The following is an 18307-nucleotide window of genomic DNA, read 5'->3' on the forward strand; positions in this document are numbered from 1 at the left end:
CCTCCTTCACTGCATTTACCTGTGCCATGTGTTTCTCTCCCTTCTCCTTCACTGCTATTAGCTGTGCCATGTGTTTCTCTCCCTCCACTGCATTTACCTGTGCCATGTGTTTCTCTCCCTCCTCCTTCACTGCATTTACCTGTGCCATGTGTTTCTCTCCCTCCTCCTTCACTGCATTTACCTGTGCCATGTGTTTCTCTCCCTCCTCCTTCACTGCATTTACCTGTGCCATGTATTCCTCTCACCTCATTCCGGAATGCAGCCAGCTGCCTCAGACAGGCGTCCATTTCTACCTTCAGCCCTTTTGTACTTATTCCGTGCAGTATTTTTAATATCCAAGGGGTACTGTACTGTGATGACATCTGCACAGGGGTATGCCATAGCGCAGGGGGGGCTTCAAAGGCCTCTGCATTTGGGTGGGGGAGGCTGTGAAACACTCCTGCCTTTGTTAGGCTCAAAAGTTTCTCACTTCAGTGCTAATTTAACTTGCAGCCAGGTCTGTTCTGTCCTGTCCTAGCAACTTGGTGGGCTTATTTACTAGGCTTTACATAAACAAAATTACCTAGAGATTGTCTTTTGCTTTTTCAGAAGTAAGTAGGTTCAGACGGATCATTACTCACTCAGTTGTGTGTTATTTCCAGGTTTCCACTGTGGTTCTTCTGCAGGTTTTGGTTTGTTAGAGAAAAAAAAAATGGATAGACCTTGGTAGTCAGAATCCATTCAGGTAATTTTGTCCAAAATCATGGTTTTAGGTATGGAATTTTGATGTAGTCCTGTATAAGTCCTTGTGACAAAAAATCCAAGTTTATCTACATTATTCCAACTATAATTAGATTTTTTTGCAAAAGAACTAGGAACCCACAACCTCTCTCTCTCAGCAACAGCCTGCCTCGCTTCCTGAAAGTCATCATGGCACAGTGAAATATAGTGTTATAAAGAGAAATACCATGGCAGCCACAGTGCAAATTAGAAATTGCCCAATATCCTACAACCAATACATTTTCACACATGACGTTGTTTTCAAAGTAGCCGCATTTATTAGGAAAACCAGACATGGCAACCCTGCTGACCATTGTGAATTGCTGCATTCGCGACCACCATATTGCACGCTTCATTGAATCAATTTATTACGCAACAAATACGAAATCAACTGAATAAGACATTGTCATCTATAGTTTTATTACTTTTTTTCATAGAACCGGCTATGAAAGAAAGTACATTTTTACTAATTGTGTTGCGCAAGAGCAGAGAAAAGCAGTCACGTGCCCTTATCAGCTGTGCTGTCACTGGGACACGTGATGGCCAAACTGCACCTAATAAGTGTAAACCACAGTACATTGTGAATCAATTATTAATTGCATTACAAAAAGTTTGAATCATAGGATATTTACTGTCCATAAAATGCAAGCTATTTGGATCAACAGCAGTCCAACTTGCTCTTCTTTCAGAAAACCTATCAGGCACTATTACACAATTGTATAGTATGAAACCAGGTTCACTGCAAACACATAGGAATTAAATGATTCAATACTTTATTGAGTTGCAAAAAGGAGAAGAAAAAAAAACTTACATGCACTGATTAAAATCAAGAGAAAATAATTTGATAAGACAAGATCATTTAAAAATGTTGTATACAGACGAGAAAGAAATACAATTCCATCATATCGTATATAAGAATATTCTGTTCAGTTTGTTTTACAAACTACTAAGGTATGATTTTCCAATACTGTAGCAGCCAATACATAATGGAACACCTCCAGTGAGGGTAGAGGAATGTAATAAATAAATACTTAATTTTCTCAAACATAGCCACATCAATGACAGTCATTTAAAACAAAGAATGATTTAACACCAGAGGAATTCACACAGTACCTTCATGATCTTTGTTGATATTTGTTTAGATTTTGGTAAACAAATTGCATGGTAAACATTGGTCAACTTCGGCACAGTGGGTCATGCCGCTATTTGAAGGAGGGTAAGTTTGGCACTTTTATGCTGATGTCGCCGATGTTGATGTTTCTGGGCATTTCGGGAAGGTTCATGTTCTTTACGGCAGATACAGCACGAGCAGGTGCACCTGCAATACCAGCCTACACACAAAACACAGAGTTAAGAGTCACCAGAAACGCTTAGAAACATATTGCACATTACAACTTTCACACCACCAGACCTACTCACAATGGACAGGGACACACAACTCCACAGTACTAAATATAAAAGCACTATACGGAGACAGTCACCAACAGACAAAATGCAAAGCATCAACTATTAACAGACGTGTGCAAATGTACATTCAAATGACTAGCTTCTTATGCACATGCATTATTTAGTTAATTTATGATTTACATCACAACCAGAGCCAATTATGAATCAACTGTGAGAACATAGTGCTACATTCATGGATCTTAAAATATTCAATAATATTGACTTTTAAAAAGACGGAGGCAGCATTGCTTGAAAAGTGAACCCACCAAATTCTTGAGGACTGATAAGGATAAAAATGCAAGGAGAGAATTGGGTAAAGAAGAAAAAATGAAATGAAAATGAAGCTATAGATCTGTATAAAATCTTTATTGAATTCCGAAAAACTAATTTGAACATGACTATAGTGAAATATCTTATTTATGTGTGTTAGGAAAGAGGAACGAACTAGAGCAATATCAGATGGCCCAAAGGAAATCACATTGCACGAAGATTTATTTTGCTACATATTTATATATACTGTATTTATGTGAAAAGTAATCAGATTAAAATTGTTCTCTGTGAAATATAACACCATTATGACAATTCAGTATAGTTTCATAGTCCTTTTTCTGGCCATTCCTAAAGTACAATAAACAGGCTGTTTCAATGAAAGTGGATTTAAAAACGTGGGAACTTTTTCAAGGACATACAGTGCATTCGGAAAGTATTCAGACGCCTTCCGTTTTTCCACATTTTGTTACATTACAGCCTTATTCTAAAATGGATTAAATATGTTTTTCCTCAATCTATACATAACACCCATAATGACAAAACAAAAACAGGTTAAGACATTTTTGCAAACATATTTTTTTTTTTTACAGAAATACCTTATTTACATAAGTATTCAGACCCTTTGCTATGAGACTAGAAATTGAGCTCAGGTGCATCCTGTTTCCATTGATCATCCTTGAGATGTTTCTACAATTTGGGAGTCCACCTGTGGTAATGAATTCAATTGATTGGACATGATTTGGAAAGGCACACACACACACACACACCAGTCTATATTAGGGCTGTGGCAGTCACAAATTTTTATCAGCTGGTGATTGTCAAGCAAATAACTTCTGTTCTCACAGTAATTGACCTTTAACACAAACACAGCATCTCCTGGCTTCCACACAGCCTACAAGCCACTGATGCAGAACATATACTTTAACAAGTTTAATCAATCCATGTAATATAGCCTACACCTTAACAATAAATCCATTATTTTAGACGGTCTAAAGAAACATGATATGAAGAAAATGTAGTCTATTTCAGAAGAACAGAATTCCAAACTCTGATTTGTCCTTATGTTAGGTCCTGATCTGGCTATGCCATATGGCTGTGGGATACACTAGTTCATTTAGCAGAGAAGGTTTGCTTAGAATTCCATGGCATTATTTAATATTATGAAGAATACAATTGAACAAAGCTGAATAAAATAGAAAGGATATTTTCTCCAAACGATGAGGGAGTGCGCACATGCTGTGTTGAGCGGTTAACAAAGAAATAGGTACCCCTATATGCTAAATTTCAAATTAGGTAACTTTAGTTCTACAAGCATTGGGGTATATGTTTTGATTTTTAATACATTGTAAGGCTGCTTGAAAGGCATGACCTCTGCTTTGTTTTTGGCGCAGGCTGTACACACTTCAGTCTCTCATTCACAATTTGACAAGCATTTTATAATGCCTCAAATTTCCCGGTGGCATCCCGTGTGTGGTCGAAACGCCCCCTAAAAAAAATCCATGCCTTTTGCAGGCTATTGTGCCCTTGGGCTATATATAATAATTCCCTTCTCCCCGAGTGCTCCAAATCTGGGGAAGGGTACCAAAACATTTCTGCAGCATTGAAGGTCCCCAAGAACAAAGTGGCCTCCATCATTCTTAAAAGTTTGGAAGTTTGGAACCACCAAGACTCTTACTAGACCTGGCCACCCAGCCAAACGGAACAATCGGGGTAGAAGGGCCCTGATCAGGGAGGTGACCAAGAACCAGATGGTCGCTCCATAGTTCCTCTGTGGAGATGGGAGAACTTTCCAGAAGGACAACCATCTCTGCAGCACTCCACAAATCAGGGCTTTATGTTAGAGTGGCCAGACGGAACCCACTCCTCAGTAAAAGGCACATGACAGCCCGCTTGGCGTTTTCAAAAAGGCAACTAAAGGACTCTCAGACCATGAGAAACAAGATCCTCTGGTCTGATGAAACCAAGATTGAACTTCTTGGCCTGAACGCCTAGAGGAAACCTGGCAACATCCCTATGGTGAAGCATTGGGGTGGCAGCATCAAGCTGTGGGGATGTCTTTCAGCGGCGGGGACTGGGAGACTAGTCAGGATCGAGGGCAAGATGAACAGAGCAAAGTACAGAGAGATTGTTGCTGAAAACCCGCTCCAGAGCGCTCTGGACCTCAGACTGGGGCGAAGGGACAAGTCTCTGAATGTCCTTGTGTGGCCCAGCCAGAGCCCAGGCTTGAACCCGATCTAACGGCTATGGAGAGACCTGAAAATAGCTGTGCATCGACACTCCCCATCCAACTTGACAGAGCTTGAGTAGATCTTCAGAGAAGAATGGGAGAAACACCCCAAATACAGGTGTGCCAAGACGACAAGGCTGTAATCACTGCCAAAAGTGCTTTAACAAACTAGAGTCTGAACACTTAACTGAAATAGTAAATTGACTTATTTAAAAAAAAAAAATGTAATACATTTGTTTTAAAATCTTTTTTAAATCTGTTTTTGCTTTGTAATTATGCGGTATTGTGTGTAGATTGAGGATTTTTTTTTTTTAAGTATGTTTCAGAAAAAGGCTGCAATGTAGCAAAAAGTGAAAAGTGGTTTGAATACTTTCCAAAAGCACTGCACTGTAATATATTCGAATTGTAACAACTCAGTGGAAACACGCTGAGATAAGGACTTACTAGTTGTATCGGGGGTGACAAGGTTAACAGGACTTACTTGTTGGTAGTGGGGGGTGACAAGGTTCAGTGTTTGTAAAATATGACAATGTTCAATCTAATGTTTGATTATTAAAATGTACAGAAAAGTGTATAGCGACAGCTATTCAATGTAAGAATTATTTCCATAGTATTACCTAATGACATTCATGTGGGGAATTGATGTAATACTGCATCACAGGACCATCTCAATTTAACCAGCATGGCTACCACAGCATTCTGCAGTGATACACCATCCCATCTGGTTTGCGCTTAGTGGGATTATCATTTGTTTTTCAACAGGACAATGACCCAACACACCTCCAGGCTGTGTAAAGACTATTTTTCCATGGAGGAGAGTGACGGAGTGCTGCATCAGATGACCTGGCCTCCACAATCCCCCGACCTCAACCAAACTGATGGGTTTGGGATGAGTCGGACCACAGAGTGAAGGAAAAGCAGCCAACAAGTGCTCCGCATATGTCGAACTCCTTCAAGACTGTTGGAAAAGCATTCCAGGTGAAGCTGGTTGAGAGAATGCCAAGAGAGTGCAAAGCTGTCATCAAGGCGAAGGGTGGCTACTTTGAAGAACCTCAAATATATTTGGATTTATTGAACACTTTTTTGGTTACTACATGATTCCATGTGTCATTTTATAGTTTTGATTTTATTCACTATTATTCTGCTATGTAGAAAATAGTACAAATAAAGAAAAACCCTTGAATGAGTAGGTGTTCTAAAACTTTTGACCGGTAGTGTATATCTCCACACTTTGAGGTTAGAATAATACTGTGAAATGGTGAAAATTATGATAATGCCCTTTTAGTGTAATTGCGGTTTGGAAAATTAGTTGATAGATCAATAAGAAAAAGGCCAAACCTCCGCCAATAAGTTATTTCAGGTTTTCCCCTCCCCACAAAATTCTTGATAAATTGCCATTTATGTTTGACCATTTTAATATATGAAATATATATATATATATATATTTTTTTTAATCACAGTAAGGTACTTATGTTACCCAGAAATGGTTTAATATTGGAGATAACAACAGCTGCATTGGGCCTTTAATTAAAAACATCGCAATGAAATACATGGAAGTTTCAAATGATAATTGAAACATGTTAACCGAAATAGCCAAGTCATTTGTGGTTTCAATGCTCCTTTTAAGTACCATTGATATATTTTAGGGTATGCTGTAAAAAGATGTAGATGTTAGTGATGTCATTTTGTTATTAAGTGGTCAGCCTATGGAGAACTACGGATAGTGTAAATAAATTTGGGAAGTTACAGTACTTGTTGGAAATTTAGCAGTACCTGTGTCTACCTGTCCTGCCTGGGAGACTGAAAGATAAATGTCTGTAAAGAGAGAAGAATGGAAAGAACTAGAAAGGGTCAGGGGAAAAGAGGAATGAGGAATGTTGTTAAAGCAGATCAAAGAAATTACAGTTTATATAAATAGAAAGTGATAAGACCTATCGTAGACCGCATTGATAGACTGCACTGAAAGAGGCCTCAACACCTCCAAAGGCATAGCAACACTTCTGATGTTTCATATTGATGAGCATGTGAAAGTGAACTAAATACAGCAGATCATTCTTCACCAATTTGTATTGACTTTTATCCATTTTTTTTTTCTTTACACACTACTAGGAATTTATTTTGTTTACGTCATTATTTATGGCTCTGAATTAGAATTGAAGTTTGAATGATCGTGACTATAAAAACACTGCGGTCTAGGGTAGGTCCAAGAAGGAAAAGACGGAGCACATCTGATGTTTGTTGAGCAGTCAAAGACTTGGCGAACAATACAATAATGATTCCATTTAAAATCAACCACACAATACGGCCCAAAAGTTGTTACCAAAGCATGGTTTCCATGGTTAGATACAGCCACATTGCTACAGTGAGGTAATATCTGTAAATGTTAGCCAATGGTGCAGCACCAATTTGATATAAAGTTAACAGCAAGTTACACATCCGTAGGACTTTTGCGTCACACCATGTAACTTTACATTGTGCAGTAAGCAAACAAAACCTAAAATAACTCCTCAAAAAAGAACTTTGATAAACATGTGGCTTTTAAATATTTGGCTTCATATCCATTTATTTAACTGGAATATTTTGTGTGTCAATTTCAAAATACACAGGGTCTTGTATTTAGATGGATCAGAATACACCTAGTCAGTCATAATGGCATTGTTCTGGAATTGGTAAATGGCAACGACTCCATAAAAGTATCTATGGCTGTAACAATCGGTTTTCATGAATGATGAAATTTAGAAATTGTATTCAAATATATTAATATCTAGACTTGAACATCGAATGTCGTTAATTCAACATCGCTCTCTGACCACAACGAACCGTTCAACAGCCATAGAAACACTAACACCATCTCCCGGTTTAAGCAAATACGTCAACACGAGATATCCAGCCTGTAGAGTGGGATGAGCAATGCATCTCATTAGTGTGTGATTGTTGAGGATCAAGATTCCGCAGATGCGTTGGACAATGTGTAAATTTAGATTCCAGAGAAGAGACCATCGGTATCTGTGATGATGATTATAACTTAGGGGGAAGGAAGGAAGATAAATGTAATTCTGTGTGGTTCAGCAGTGCAGTAGCGGAGGGCCAAGAGAGCACAAACACTCAAAAGTCAAGAGCATCACAAGGGCACTGGAGGGGCATGCAGGTTCCAGCATACGCACATGCCTACACATACCTGGAGTATGAGAAGTCAGAACGAATAACTGCCACTCTTACCTCCGATTTCTCCATTTTGTTTTGGGCGTCCACCTGTGTGATGATCTCATTCATGTTGGTCTCTAGCACCATTCCTCCCATCACCATCTCTGCCAGTATATTGTGTACCTACAGGTTCAATCCAAAATGTTCTATTTATAGGCTCTTCTCAGACTGAGATAACATCCTATTGCTTTCACCCCTTTAGAGATGTTTTAGGGGGGGGGGGGGGGTTATTTTCTGTGCCGTTCACATTTTTGTAACCTGCTGTAGAGAAAAGGTTTGCACAAACTCGGTCCTCTGTACACATGAATATCAATGGCATCTCTGTGTGTGAAATGCTGCAACCTGTGCAGAAAGTACTGTAATATCCTGCTTCGCTGCCACAGACTTGGCTAGACAATCACAATAGATTTTCTTGTGACAAGTGCCATCAGGGCCGAAGCATTGTCACAGGGATATCAATAAGATGACGCTGATGGACACAGCCGCCCTGTTTTTACAAGGATTTTGCTGCATACAAGGATTTCGCTGGACCCGCTATAACATCTGCTAAACTGTGTACGCGACCAACTTTGATTTGACGGGAGATGAATTCAGACAGCCTTATAGTAAACAAATGACATTATAACACTGAGTTTCTATGGAAAGTCAGACACTTCATTGTGAGCATTTAATGCTGCTGTTTGGGGCAAGGTTGACTTAAATCCTTGGTATAGTGAATATAAAAAGGAAGGATGAAATAATAGGATATAGTTGATAAAATAATTCTCTACCTTGTCCACGTGGAAAATTAAGTCAAGTTCACAAACATTCTCAAAGCATTTGTCCAGAGTTTCCACAAACACCTGTGGAGAGACGATCACATTCACTGAACAGTGTAATTGTTCCCAGTGGACGGTAGATTATCTACAATTGTGGTACCAAATGGTCGTAGTTGAACAATATTTTTTCTTTTTCCAATACAATTCCCTTAAGACTTTGTAAACACTACCTGGATAAGGTCAAGGATGCCAAGCTCACTCTCCGAGGAATCAACGCAGAATACGAAGTAGAGCGTAGCATAGTGTCTGTAGATGAGCTTGTTCTCTGACCCACCGATCAACCTAACGAAACAAAAACAAAATGAAGGGACAATCAAAACTCTGAACAGGGGTGTACTCATTAGTGCAAACCGTAACAAAACCTTCGCAATGAAAACTTGTTTCTTATTGGGCAAATTCAGGTAGGTCCTGTCCAACCCGTTTGCATGAGTTTGGAGCCTAGTAAATAAACCCCAGTTGGTGTGCGGTTGCCTGGGATCTGTGAAGACTGGCATGCATGTGGAAGCAAGCCAAGGTTGGTTAACAGAGATCAATGCAACAACAAGCCATCTGCCCTGTGTGCTTGCACTACAATGTAACACATCAAGCAGCACTGTCTCCTAGTACTTCACCTCTACATCGGAACAACAGTCCACACGACAAGGGGCATACACTCACACGGCACCAATCAATGCATGGGATAGTCCAGTGTCATGTTAATTACTCAACACACACATTCCATGATGTGAAACACAGCCAAACATGCTGGTATGATGAACAAGTAAAAGGGTCACGTGTCTAGCGCAAGTTGAGTCCAGGTCAAGTACAGAAGCCTTGAACAATCTTTGTAAGGCCTGGTAAAAACATGTTGACCTGGATCTGCTTGAGCGACGACATACTTGCTGATGAGCATAAACAGTAGCAACAATCATATACCAGGGAACCCAAAAAGAAAAAAACACAGGCCAAAACAGAGACTAACCTGAACTTGTCCAATAAGAAAGGCTCATTCTTGATGCAAAACATTTTGCTACAGTGTGCACCAATGATCACACCCCAATTGTATTATTCTGTTATGTGAGAGGAGGTTCCATAATGCAATAGCCTGCTTCATGAATAATTAAATAATATTTAACTATTCATGATGATCTAATTTCTCTCCCCCACAGCTGGCCACCATCTGATACCACTCTCCCTCTACCCCTTAGCTCTCCCATGCAGTGCAATGTGTCATGGGGATGTTGCATCATGAAAAGCTGATTCAACTCATGGAGCGTTTTGTTGAGCAGCCCACATCGTAAGATCAAATCGTTGGTTTGTATCAGTTGTACGTATGTACATGACATTGAATGGTTATGCATTTCATTGTTACATGAGCAGGAAATGTTAAGACAAAGCCCAACATGTGGGGGTTATTGTTTTCAGTACTTGTGGACAGTTTATGACGTCTTAAAGAAATCTCTTACATTCCACCTTCTAGGAAATTGCAGACGTTCTCATCCCTTTTGGATACCAGATGAAATGTTTCTCTGATGATTTGTTGTTCTGTGTCTTCACTCTGTGGAACGTAAAGAACAAACAGTCAGTGTGGATAAGAAAACAAATTACAACAAAAAATAGATATTCCATAGACTTAGAATTCTTGTGCAATTCACATCTAAAGTGCATTCGGAAAGTGTTCAGACCTCTAGACTTTCTCCACATTTTGTTACAGCCTTATCGTCCACACACACAAACACAATACCTCATAATGACAAAGCAAAACTTTTTTGGGCAAATATAAAAAACAGAAATAAACAATTTGTATGAACATAAGATTCAACAAGTTTCACAGACATGTGACTAACAGAAATTGAATAATGTGTCCATGAACAAGGGGGGGGGGGGGGGGGGTCAAAAGTAACAGTCAGTGTCTGGTGTGGCCACCAGCTGCATTAAGTACTGCAGTGCATCTCCTCCTCATGGACTGCACCAGATTTGCCAGTTCTTGCTGTGAGATGTTACCCTACTCTTCCACCATGGCACCTGCAAGTTCCCAGACATTTTTTTGGGGGGGGAATGGCCCTAGCCCTCACCCTCTGATCCAACAGGTCCCAGACGTGCTCAATGGGATTGAGATCCGGGCTCTTCACTGGCCATGGCAGAACACTGACATTCCTACCTTGCAGGAAATCATGCACAGAACGAGCAGTATGGCTGGTGGCATTGTCATGCTGGAGGGTCATGTCAGGATGAGCCTGCAGGAAGGGTACCACATGAGGGAGGAGGATGTCTTCACCGTAACGCACAGCGTTGAGATTAACTGCAATGACAACAAGCTCAGTCCGATGATGCTGTGACACACCGCCCCAGACCATGACGGACCCCCCACCTCCAAATCGATCCCGTTCCAGAGTACAGGCCTCGGTGTAACGCTTATTCCTTCGACGATAAACGTGAATCTGACCATCACCCCTGGTGAGACAAATCCGTGACTCGTCAGTGAAGAGCACTTTTTGCCAGTCCTGTTTGGTCCAGCGATGGTGGGTTTGTGCCCATAGGCGATGTTGTTGCCGGTGAGGTCTAGTGAGGGACCTTCCTTACAACAGGACTACAAGCCCTCAGTCCAGCCTCTCTCAGCCTAGTGCGGACAGTCTGAGCACTGATGAAGGGATTGTGGTTTCCTGGTGTAACTCGGGCAGTTGTTGCCATCCTGTACCTGTCCTGCAGGTATAATGTTCGGATGTACCGATCCTGTGCAGGTGTTACACATGGTCTGCCACTGCAAGGACGATCAGCTGTCCGTCCTGTCTCCCTGTAGCGCTGTCTTAGGCGTCTCACAGTACGGACATTGCAATTTATTGCTCTGGTCACATCTGCAGTCCTCATGCCTCCTGAAATATGGATACTGACTGTAGGTCTATAACCTCTCACATACCCTAAGTTCAATGTTAACTTCTTCCACTGCAAATCTACCATTCCAGTGTTTTACTTGCTATATTGTATTTACTTTGCCACCATGGCCTTTTTTGCCTTTACCTCCCTTATCTCACCTCATTTGCTCACATCGTATATAGACTGGTTTCTACTGTATTATTGACTATGTTTGTTTTACCCCATGTGTAACTCTGTGTCGTTGTATGTGTCGAACTGCTTTGCTTTATCTTGGCCAGGTCGCAATTGTAAATGAGAACTTGTTCTCAACTTGCCTACCTGGTTAAATAAAGGTGAAAAAAATAATAATAATAAACTCCTGCGGAATTCAGCATTTTTTGCAGTAAAATTATACACAAAATGTACATTTTGACTCGGTAACAGGAGTGGAGAATCGGGAGTTATTTTCTTTCAGTATCTTGAGAGAATGAATGCGCAGTTAGGGACCGTCAGCAGAGTTGGCGGTGCCATCTTTATCAGCATCATAAAAGCTAATAGTATTTCAACTACATAAAATATGCATCCAAGCTGAACTGAAATCTTACTTAAATTGTTTTACCAGCTTTTATTTTCCTTAAAACCAGTCAAACTGATGTAATTTGGACATTTTGCACAGAAAATCGTTCCTGTTTTAAAAAAAAATTGTATTATTGCATTTTCTCCCCGATCCCTAAACGTCTATGCTGAGCGAGAGAAGCAGAAATGGAGAAAAAAAAAAAAACTTTACTGATGTCATCTAACATTAGATTGGAGCATTAATATCTACTCATGACATTCTGGTGAGCAAGGGTTAATTTAGCCTTCAAGGTAGTGATGAGCTTCTTTTTTATTTTAACAACTATTTGACCTATGTCAGTTATTTGAATTAATTTTCATTCTGTTTTTTTCCTGAGCTCAATGTGCAGTTTCTGTAGAGATAAATCAGATCAAGCATGAACTGTGCGATGTAATAGGGAGTTAAAGTTTCTAACATGCCAATATTGTGCATAGTTTCGTGCAGAAAACATGCGATTATGTGGATCGGATGGATGATGCGTTGCGTACTAACCTGACAATGAGGGATAGATATGATCAAAATGTAGGAATTGATACACCAGCTTTGATGGCAGGTTTGAAACCTGTTATCAAAGCGGCTATCGCAAGGGTAGTAAGACCAGCATTCTCATTGGGATGAAATAGTACAAGCAGTGTTGAGAGTGGAGCCTAATTCAGTTTACTCTGCAGCTGTACAAGTGGTTAATGCTGCCACAGTGAAAGTCACTAACAGTGGGTTCGATGGCCAAGGAAAGATAGCCCCACATATAAAACAGGGAGCTATCGGACATAGGAAAAATGAGTGTTGGGTGGTACTGGAACCTGGAAATGCCGGTATACAAGTCTTTGCGTCTGCCAAAAGAGCAGCAGCAAACCGTCTTGAAGGCAGCCGGACAGGAACATTTTACATAGCAGTGCATTTGAATCCTGCATCGTTAATGCCGTTGCCTGGGGAGGGTGAATCGCATACATGTGACCCAGATCAAATTACTCCAAAACCTAGGCCTGATTTGCAAGACAGTATTGGAAATCGGGACAAGTATTGTATACAGATGGCTCTAGTTACACGACCACGGAAGGGAAGAGAGTAACGGGGTGATGAAAGGGGAATGGTGAAGGCTGGCCAACAGAGTTACAAGCATTAGCCGAGGCCTGTAGATTGTCGGAAGGGGAGAATTACAATATACACAGACTCGACATGCATTTGTGGTAGTTCATGATGTCGGTACATTGTGGTCACAACGGCGCATGTTAACAGCGAAGGGAACACCAATAAAAAAATGGACTGGAGGTAGAGACATTATTAGAAGCATGTCAGTTACCCAGTAAATTAGTAGTGAAATGTGAAGCTCATAGTAGTCGTACAGATGAAATCACCATAGGTAATCGTAGAGCAGACGAAATGGCTAAGGCGGCAGGCAGCCTTAGTGAGAGAAAGTGTTCAAGAACCACATGTAAATATTGTGAATACGAAGGCTGGGATTTTAAGTCTAAAAGATTTACAGCCGCAAACTAACAAGACAAAAAATGTGGGACACTGAAGGGTGTCGGTATAACGCTACCACTGGCTGGCCCGTGGCTCCAAGCGGGATACAGGTGCCAAGTAGACACTGAAGGGTTGTGGTATAACACTACCACTGGCTGGCCCGTGGCTCCAAGCGGGATACAGGTGCCAAGTAGACACTGAAGGGTTGTGGTATAACACTACCACTGGAAGGCCCGTGGCTCCAAGCGGGATACAGGTGCCAAGTAGACACTGAAGGGTTGTGGTATAACACTACCACTGGAAGGCCCGTGGCTCCAAGCGGGATACAGGTTACTCTTCCTGGAATATATTATGGACCAACCCATCAACCGGCTGTGAGTATGTCCTCTCAGTTCAAGACGACGTGGTGGGGAAAGGGCGTGTTAGGAACATTTCGGGACTGGGTTAAAAGGTGTGATATGTGCACAACATAATATTGCCTACTCCTACCCGACAGCAACCCCTGCCGGAAGGACCATTTACATCATTGCAGATAGACTTTATAGGGCCACTCCTTCGGATCAGGGGGAAGACCCATGCATGGTGGTGGTGGACAGATTTTCAAGATGGACAGAAGTATTTGCAACTTCCTCAGCTTCAGCGAACTTTGTGGCACAAACTTTGTTAAGGGAAGTGATACCGAGACGGGGCTTATTTCGGACATTAGATTCTGATCAAGGAACGCATTTCACTTCTAAAGTGCTACAAGCGGTACGTATAAGGCTTTGGGAATCTCCCATGCTTTTCATTGCCCGTATAGGCCGCAAGCGGCGGGGATTACCGGGGGCTATTAGTCAAGTCACAAATTAGGGATTTGGCAATAATGGGGAAATGCATGTTATCCTGCTGTTAGAAAATGACACATGTGTTGCATCCCAGGTGAAATCAGCACACGAGGAGCAGGCGCCAGGAGATAACCGAGAGCACAGGCTGACTCCTGGAGAGCGAGTGTGCATCAAGATCCACCAGGCGGGGGTGCTGGGACGGCGTTGGTCAGGACCATGCACCCGCAGCGGTAAAGACCACAACCTCTCCTCGGTGGGTTCACACTTCTCACGTGAAACGATATCCCGCAGCATAATGGGTGAGGTAGAAGTCGCCGTGATAGTTGAAGCGGAGCTAAAGTGAGAGAGGAAGAGTCAACTGTAGACAAGCAGTTGGGTTGGGTCTGGGAGCTATTTTAACCGAAGTTTTGGTGTCTGTTGCTTTGACGGTTACTTAACCATGTAAAGAAGGTAGTCAATCTATTAGCATAGAATGGGTGGCTGAATATGAAGACACGAGAATGCATTGGGGTAAAGTCGGTAGTAACGCTACGGATACCAGACAGGTCACTCATCACAAAGGTATGGTGATATGGGTGGAGCCACTTGATAACAGAACTAGTACATTGGACGTAGATTGTTCTGAACGAGGTGTGGTTTTATTACAGACAGGAGTGTGGAAGGAACATAATAATACTGAGAGTTTAAAGAACTAAACTAGATTTTCTCTGTTGCCACAGATGGAAGTCATGTGCCAGGGTTCTAGATCAGCTGAAGCTCAGTCGATAACTAACTAATGTTACCAGAACTCAAAACATTTCAGGAGGTTGATAGCATTGCTGACGATGGAGTAGCAAAGGATAGTGAGGGGGGGGGGGGGGGGGAGTGCTCTCTCGTAAAATTAGGTTTTATTCACCAGTAATGCCCTTTATTACAGCAACTGGGGGAGTGAAGTGTCAGGGAAAGTTTTAGACACCAGTAGACCACGAACCTGGAGAAAGATAGTTTGTTGGGGTAATTATACTCTGGACAACATCCTAAGGGGGGAATATGGGAACCAAACTACTCTTACTGTTAAGTGTAAGGGGGAAGAAGATGCATATGAGCAGATGAAGGCATACTTATAGACTCATTTAAGGGCAGAACTAGTGACAAAGACCAACATCCATCAGTGTAGGTGGAGGGGTCAAGGGTCAGACCTACAGAGTGTTAGTTGCAAATTCTGGCAGGACCGATATCAGTGCATTCTATGGAGTCCCCAAAACCAAGGCATTAATGGAGAGCAGAATTGGGAGAGCAGAATTTAATATGACTGGGGCGGAAGTTTGTGTGTCAAGTAAATTAAGGAAGTGGGTACTAGAGTCTCTGGGGAACGATAACTCCTCTATGTATATTGTTACAGGAAATAGCTCGTAGGAAAGGGAGGACAGCTAGTTGTGTACAATATAGGGACTATTATGAAGATGAATTGAACGTTACACATACCCAGATCATGGTGAAAGTAGTAGAGACAGTTGTCATTTCATACACTGTTGTCAACTTTTAGTATTGAGTTTGTCACAAAAGGCATAACACTTGAAAGAATAGCCACAGATCCCTGTAATGATAGCGTCACATCTCCTGCAGAGTGTGATTAAGAAACATGTGACTCAGAGTTTTCGGCTGGATGCTGTCCGGCTGGATACTCTTCCAACGCCACTAATTTCTCCCCCATTTCTGACAGATAGTAAATACTTGACATACCTCCCAGAAGATTGGGACCAAGTGACGGTAAACGCAAAGTGTCAGAAGGTGGCTGCTTATCAACCGTTGGGACCCAAAGTCTACACCGTAACAAGGGTGTTCACAAACGGGTAGAGTGTAGATTGGCCTTGGGATGAGTACCTAACTTGAGCACAGGAAAGTACTATCCACAGGTACCAACTGTAGCAGAACACATGAGGTCATTGGAGATGTTGGTGGCTAAGGACCAGGGAATGAACTGGGAGACAGGTAGGGAGTATCTGAAAGGTTCGGTCCTAAGTGAAGCGAAGATAATCAAAGATACGGTGGAAGTTACAAGATTGTTATACTGCTATTATTGCATCAAATGGTTGTTTCATGCAACAGAAAAAGGGGTTGTTAGATCACTCATCTGTGTGTGTGTTCTACTGAGGATGGGCCTCTGGGAGATAACACTAACAGGAGATTTACAATGTCTTTTGGGTGATAAAATCTAAAAGAGACCCCCATTCCAGTGCTTGAGTTAATGTTTCTGTTCTATATGGTACCAGGGAGAGAGAACTGTTTTTACAGCAGATACTGTCTGCTGTGAATTATAAGTATCTTTCATACAAATCTTAACCTTGTGACCCATTCTATACATCTGTTCATCATGTAGGTTGAAAGGGGTGTAATTTTAGCTATAAAAAGGACCGTTGTACTTTTGTCTCAGGGCTCTCAACGAATCATCTGAGGGCGATTCATTGACCAGCCATCATTATTGTAGGGCACTCAATCAATTTACTTTATATGTGTGCGTTGTATTGACCTGCTCCCTTATTAAAAAGTGATTAGACTTAGTTTAAGTAGAACTCCGAGTTGTGTAATAAGTTTGTCTCTCCTCATTTGATAGTAAAGAAATTAACCACCACAAAGAGCAGGAGACAGATTCCAGGCAATCGCTATTCTCCCGGCAGTCGCTGTAGGAGCAGTAGTAGTAGCAGTGAAGGATGCTATAGTAACAGCATGGAACTGGACTACGGCACAAATGATGGGTGTTGTGAGATATGTGTCAGGAGCAGTGTTAGTAATAGCAGGGGTTACTTTGGTGATATCGTGTGCCGAGGTCATTGATATTAAAACGACTACCTCAAGATGAGGTCAAATTGATGGCTACCGCAAGTATATAATCGGGTGGCTATGGAGGAAGATGGGGAGCAAAGTGAGAATGACATGGCTTGGGAACACCTCTTAGATCTTGTAGTCTGACTGGGAAGACCGGGAGAAAGCACGAGGAGGCTTTTTAGGGCTTTCATTTTTGCCAACCTCAGCAGAAAAGTATCCTGAAGGCATAGGCTAAGAGGGAGTGGGAATTGTCATGTTATCAAATTTTGGGTTGTCATGTATATATATATAAATAATATACGCTGCTCAAAAAAATAAAGGGAACACTTAAACAACACAATGTAACTCCAAGTCAATCACACTTCTGTGAAATTAAACTGTCCACTTAGGAAGCAACACTGATTGACAATAAATTTCACATGCTGTTGTGCAAATGGAATAGACAACAGGTGGAAATTATAGGCAATTAGCAAGACACCCCCAATAAAGGAGTGGTTCTGCAGGTGGGGACCACACACCACTTCTCAGTTCCTATGCTTCCTGGCTGATGTTTTGGTCACTTTTGAATGCTGGCGGTGCTTTCACTCTAGTGGTAGCATGAGACGGAGTCTACAACCCACACAAGTGGCTCAGGTAGTGCAGCTCATCCAGGATGGCACATCAATGCGAGCTGTGGCAAGAAGGTTTGCTGTGTCAGTCAGCGTAGTGTCCAGAGCATGGAGGCGCTACCAGGAGACAGGCCAGTACATCAGGAGACGTGGAGGAGGCCGTAGGAGGGCAACAACCCAGCAGCAGGACCGCTACCTCCGCCTTTGTGCAAGGAGGAGCACTGCCAGAGCCCTGCCAGAGCCCTGCAAAATGACCTCCAGCAGACCACAAATGTGCATGTGTCTGCTCAAACGGTCAGAAACAGACTCCATGAGGGTGGTATGAGGGCCCGACGTCCACAGGTGGGGGTTGTGCTTACAGCCCAACACCGTGCAGGATGTTTGGCATTTGCCAGAGAACACCAAGATTGGCAAATTCACCACTGGCGCCCTGT

At 41.9% G+C, this 18307-nt stretch overlaps 1 protein-coding gene across 2 annotated transcripts in view; it reads right to left on the reverse strand.

Annotated features, from left to right (window-relative positions):
* Nucleotides 1-1110: 1110 nt before the first annotated feature.
* The window catches only part of LOC139389598 (AP-3 complex subunit sigma-1), a 33262-nt gene continuing 16065 nt past the window's right edge, over nt 1111-18307 (reverse strand). Inside the window, exons 2-7 of one of the 2 annotated variants that reach the window (XM_071136441.1) lie at nt 10170-10261; nt 8895-9006; nt 8677-8748; nt 7922-8029; nt 6476-6517; nt 1161-2090 (exon numbers count right to left, since the gene is read on the reverse strand). In XM_071136441.1, the coding sequence (XP_070992542.1) occupies nt 6482-6517; nt 7922-8029; nt 8677-8748; nt 8895-9006; nt 10170-10261 (420 nt within the window). In that variant the 3' untranslated portion in view covers nt 1161-2090; nt 6476-6481. Of the gene's footprint in view, nt 2091-6475; nt 6518-7921; nt 8030-8676; nt 8749-8894; nt 9007-10169; nt 10262-18307 lie in introns of both variants that reach the window. The other variant, XM_071136440.1, reaches the window with a different exon arrangement.

The sequence above is a fragment of the Oncorhynchus clarkii genome, chromosome 30 (assembly GCF_045791955.1).
Source record: "Oncorhynchus clarkii lewisi isolate Uvic-CL-2024 chromosome 30, UVic_Ocla_1.0, whole genome shotgun sequence".
Classification (NCBI taxonomy): domain Eukaryota; kingdom Metazoa; phylum Chordata; class Actinopteri; order Salmoniformes; family Salmonidae; genus Oncorhynchus; species Oncorhynchus clarkii.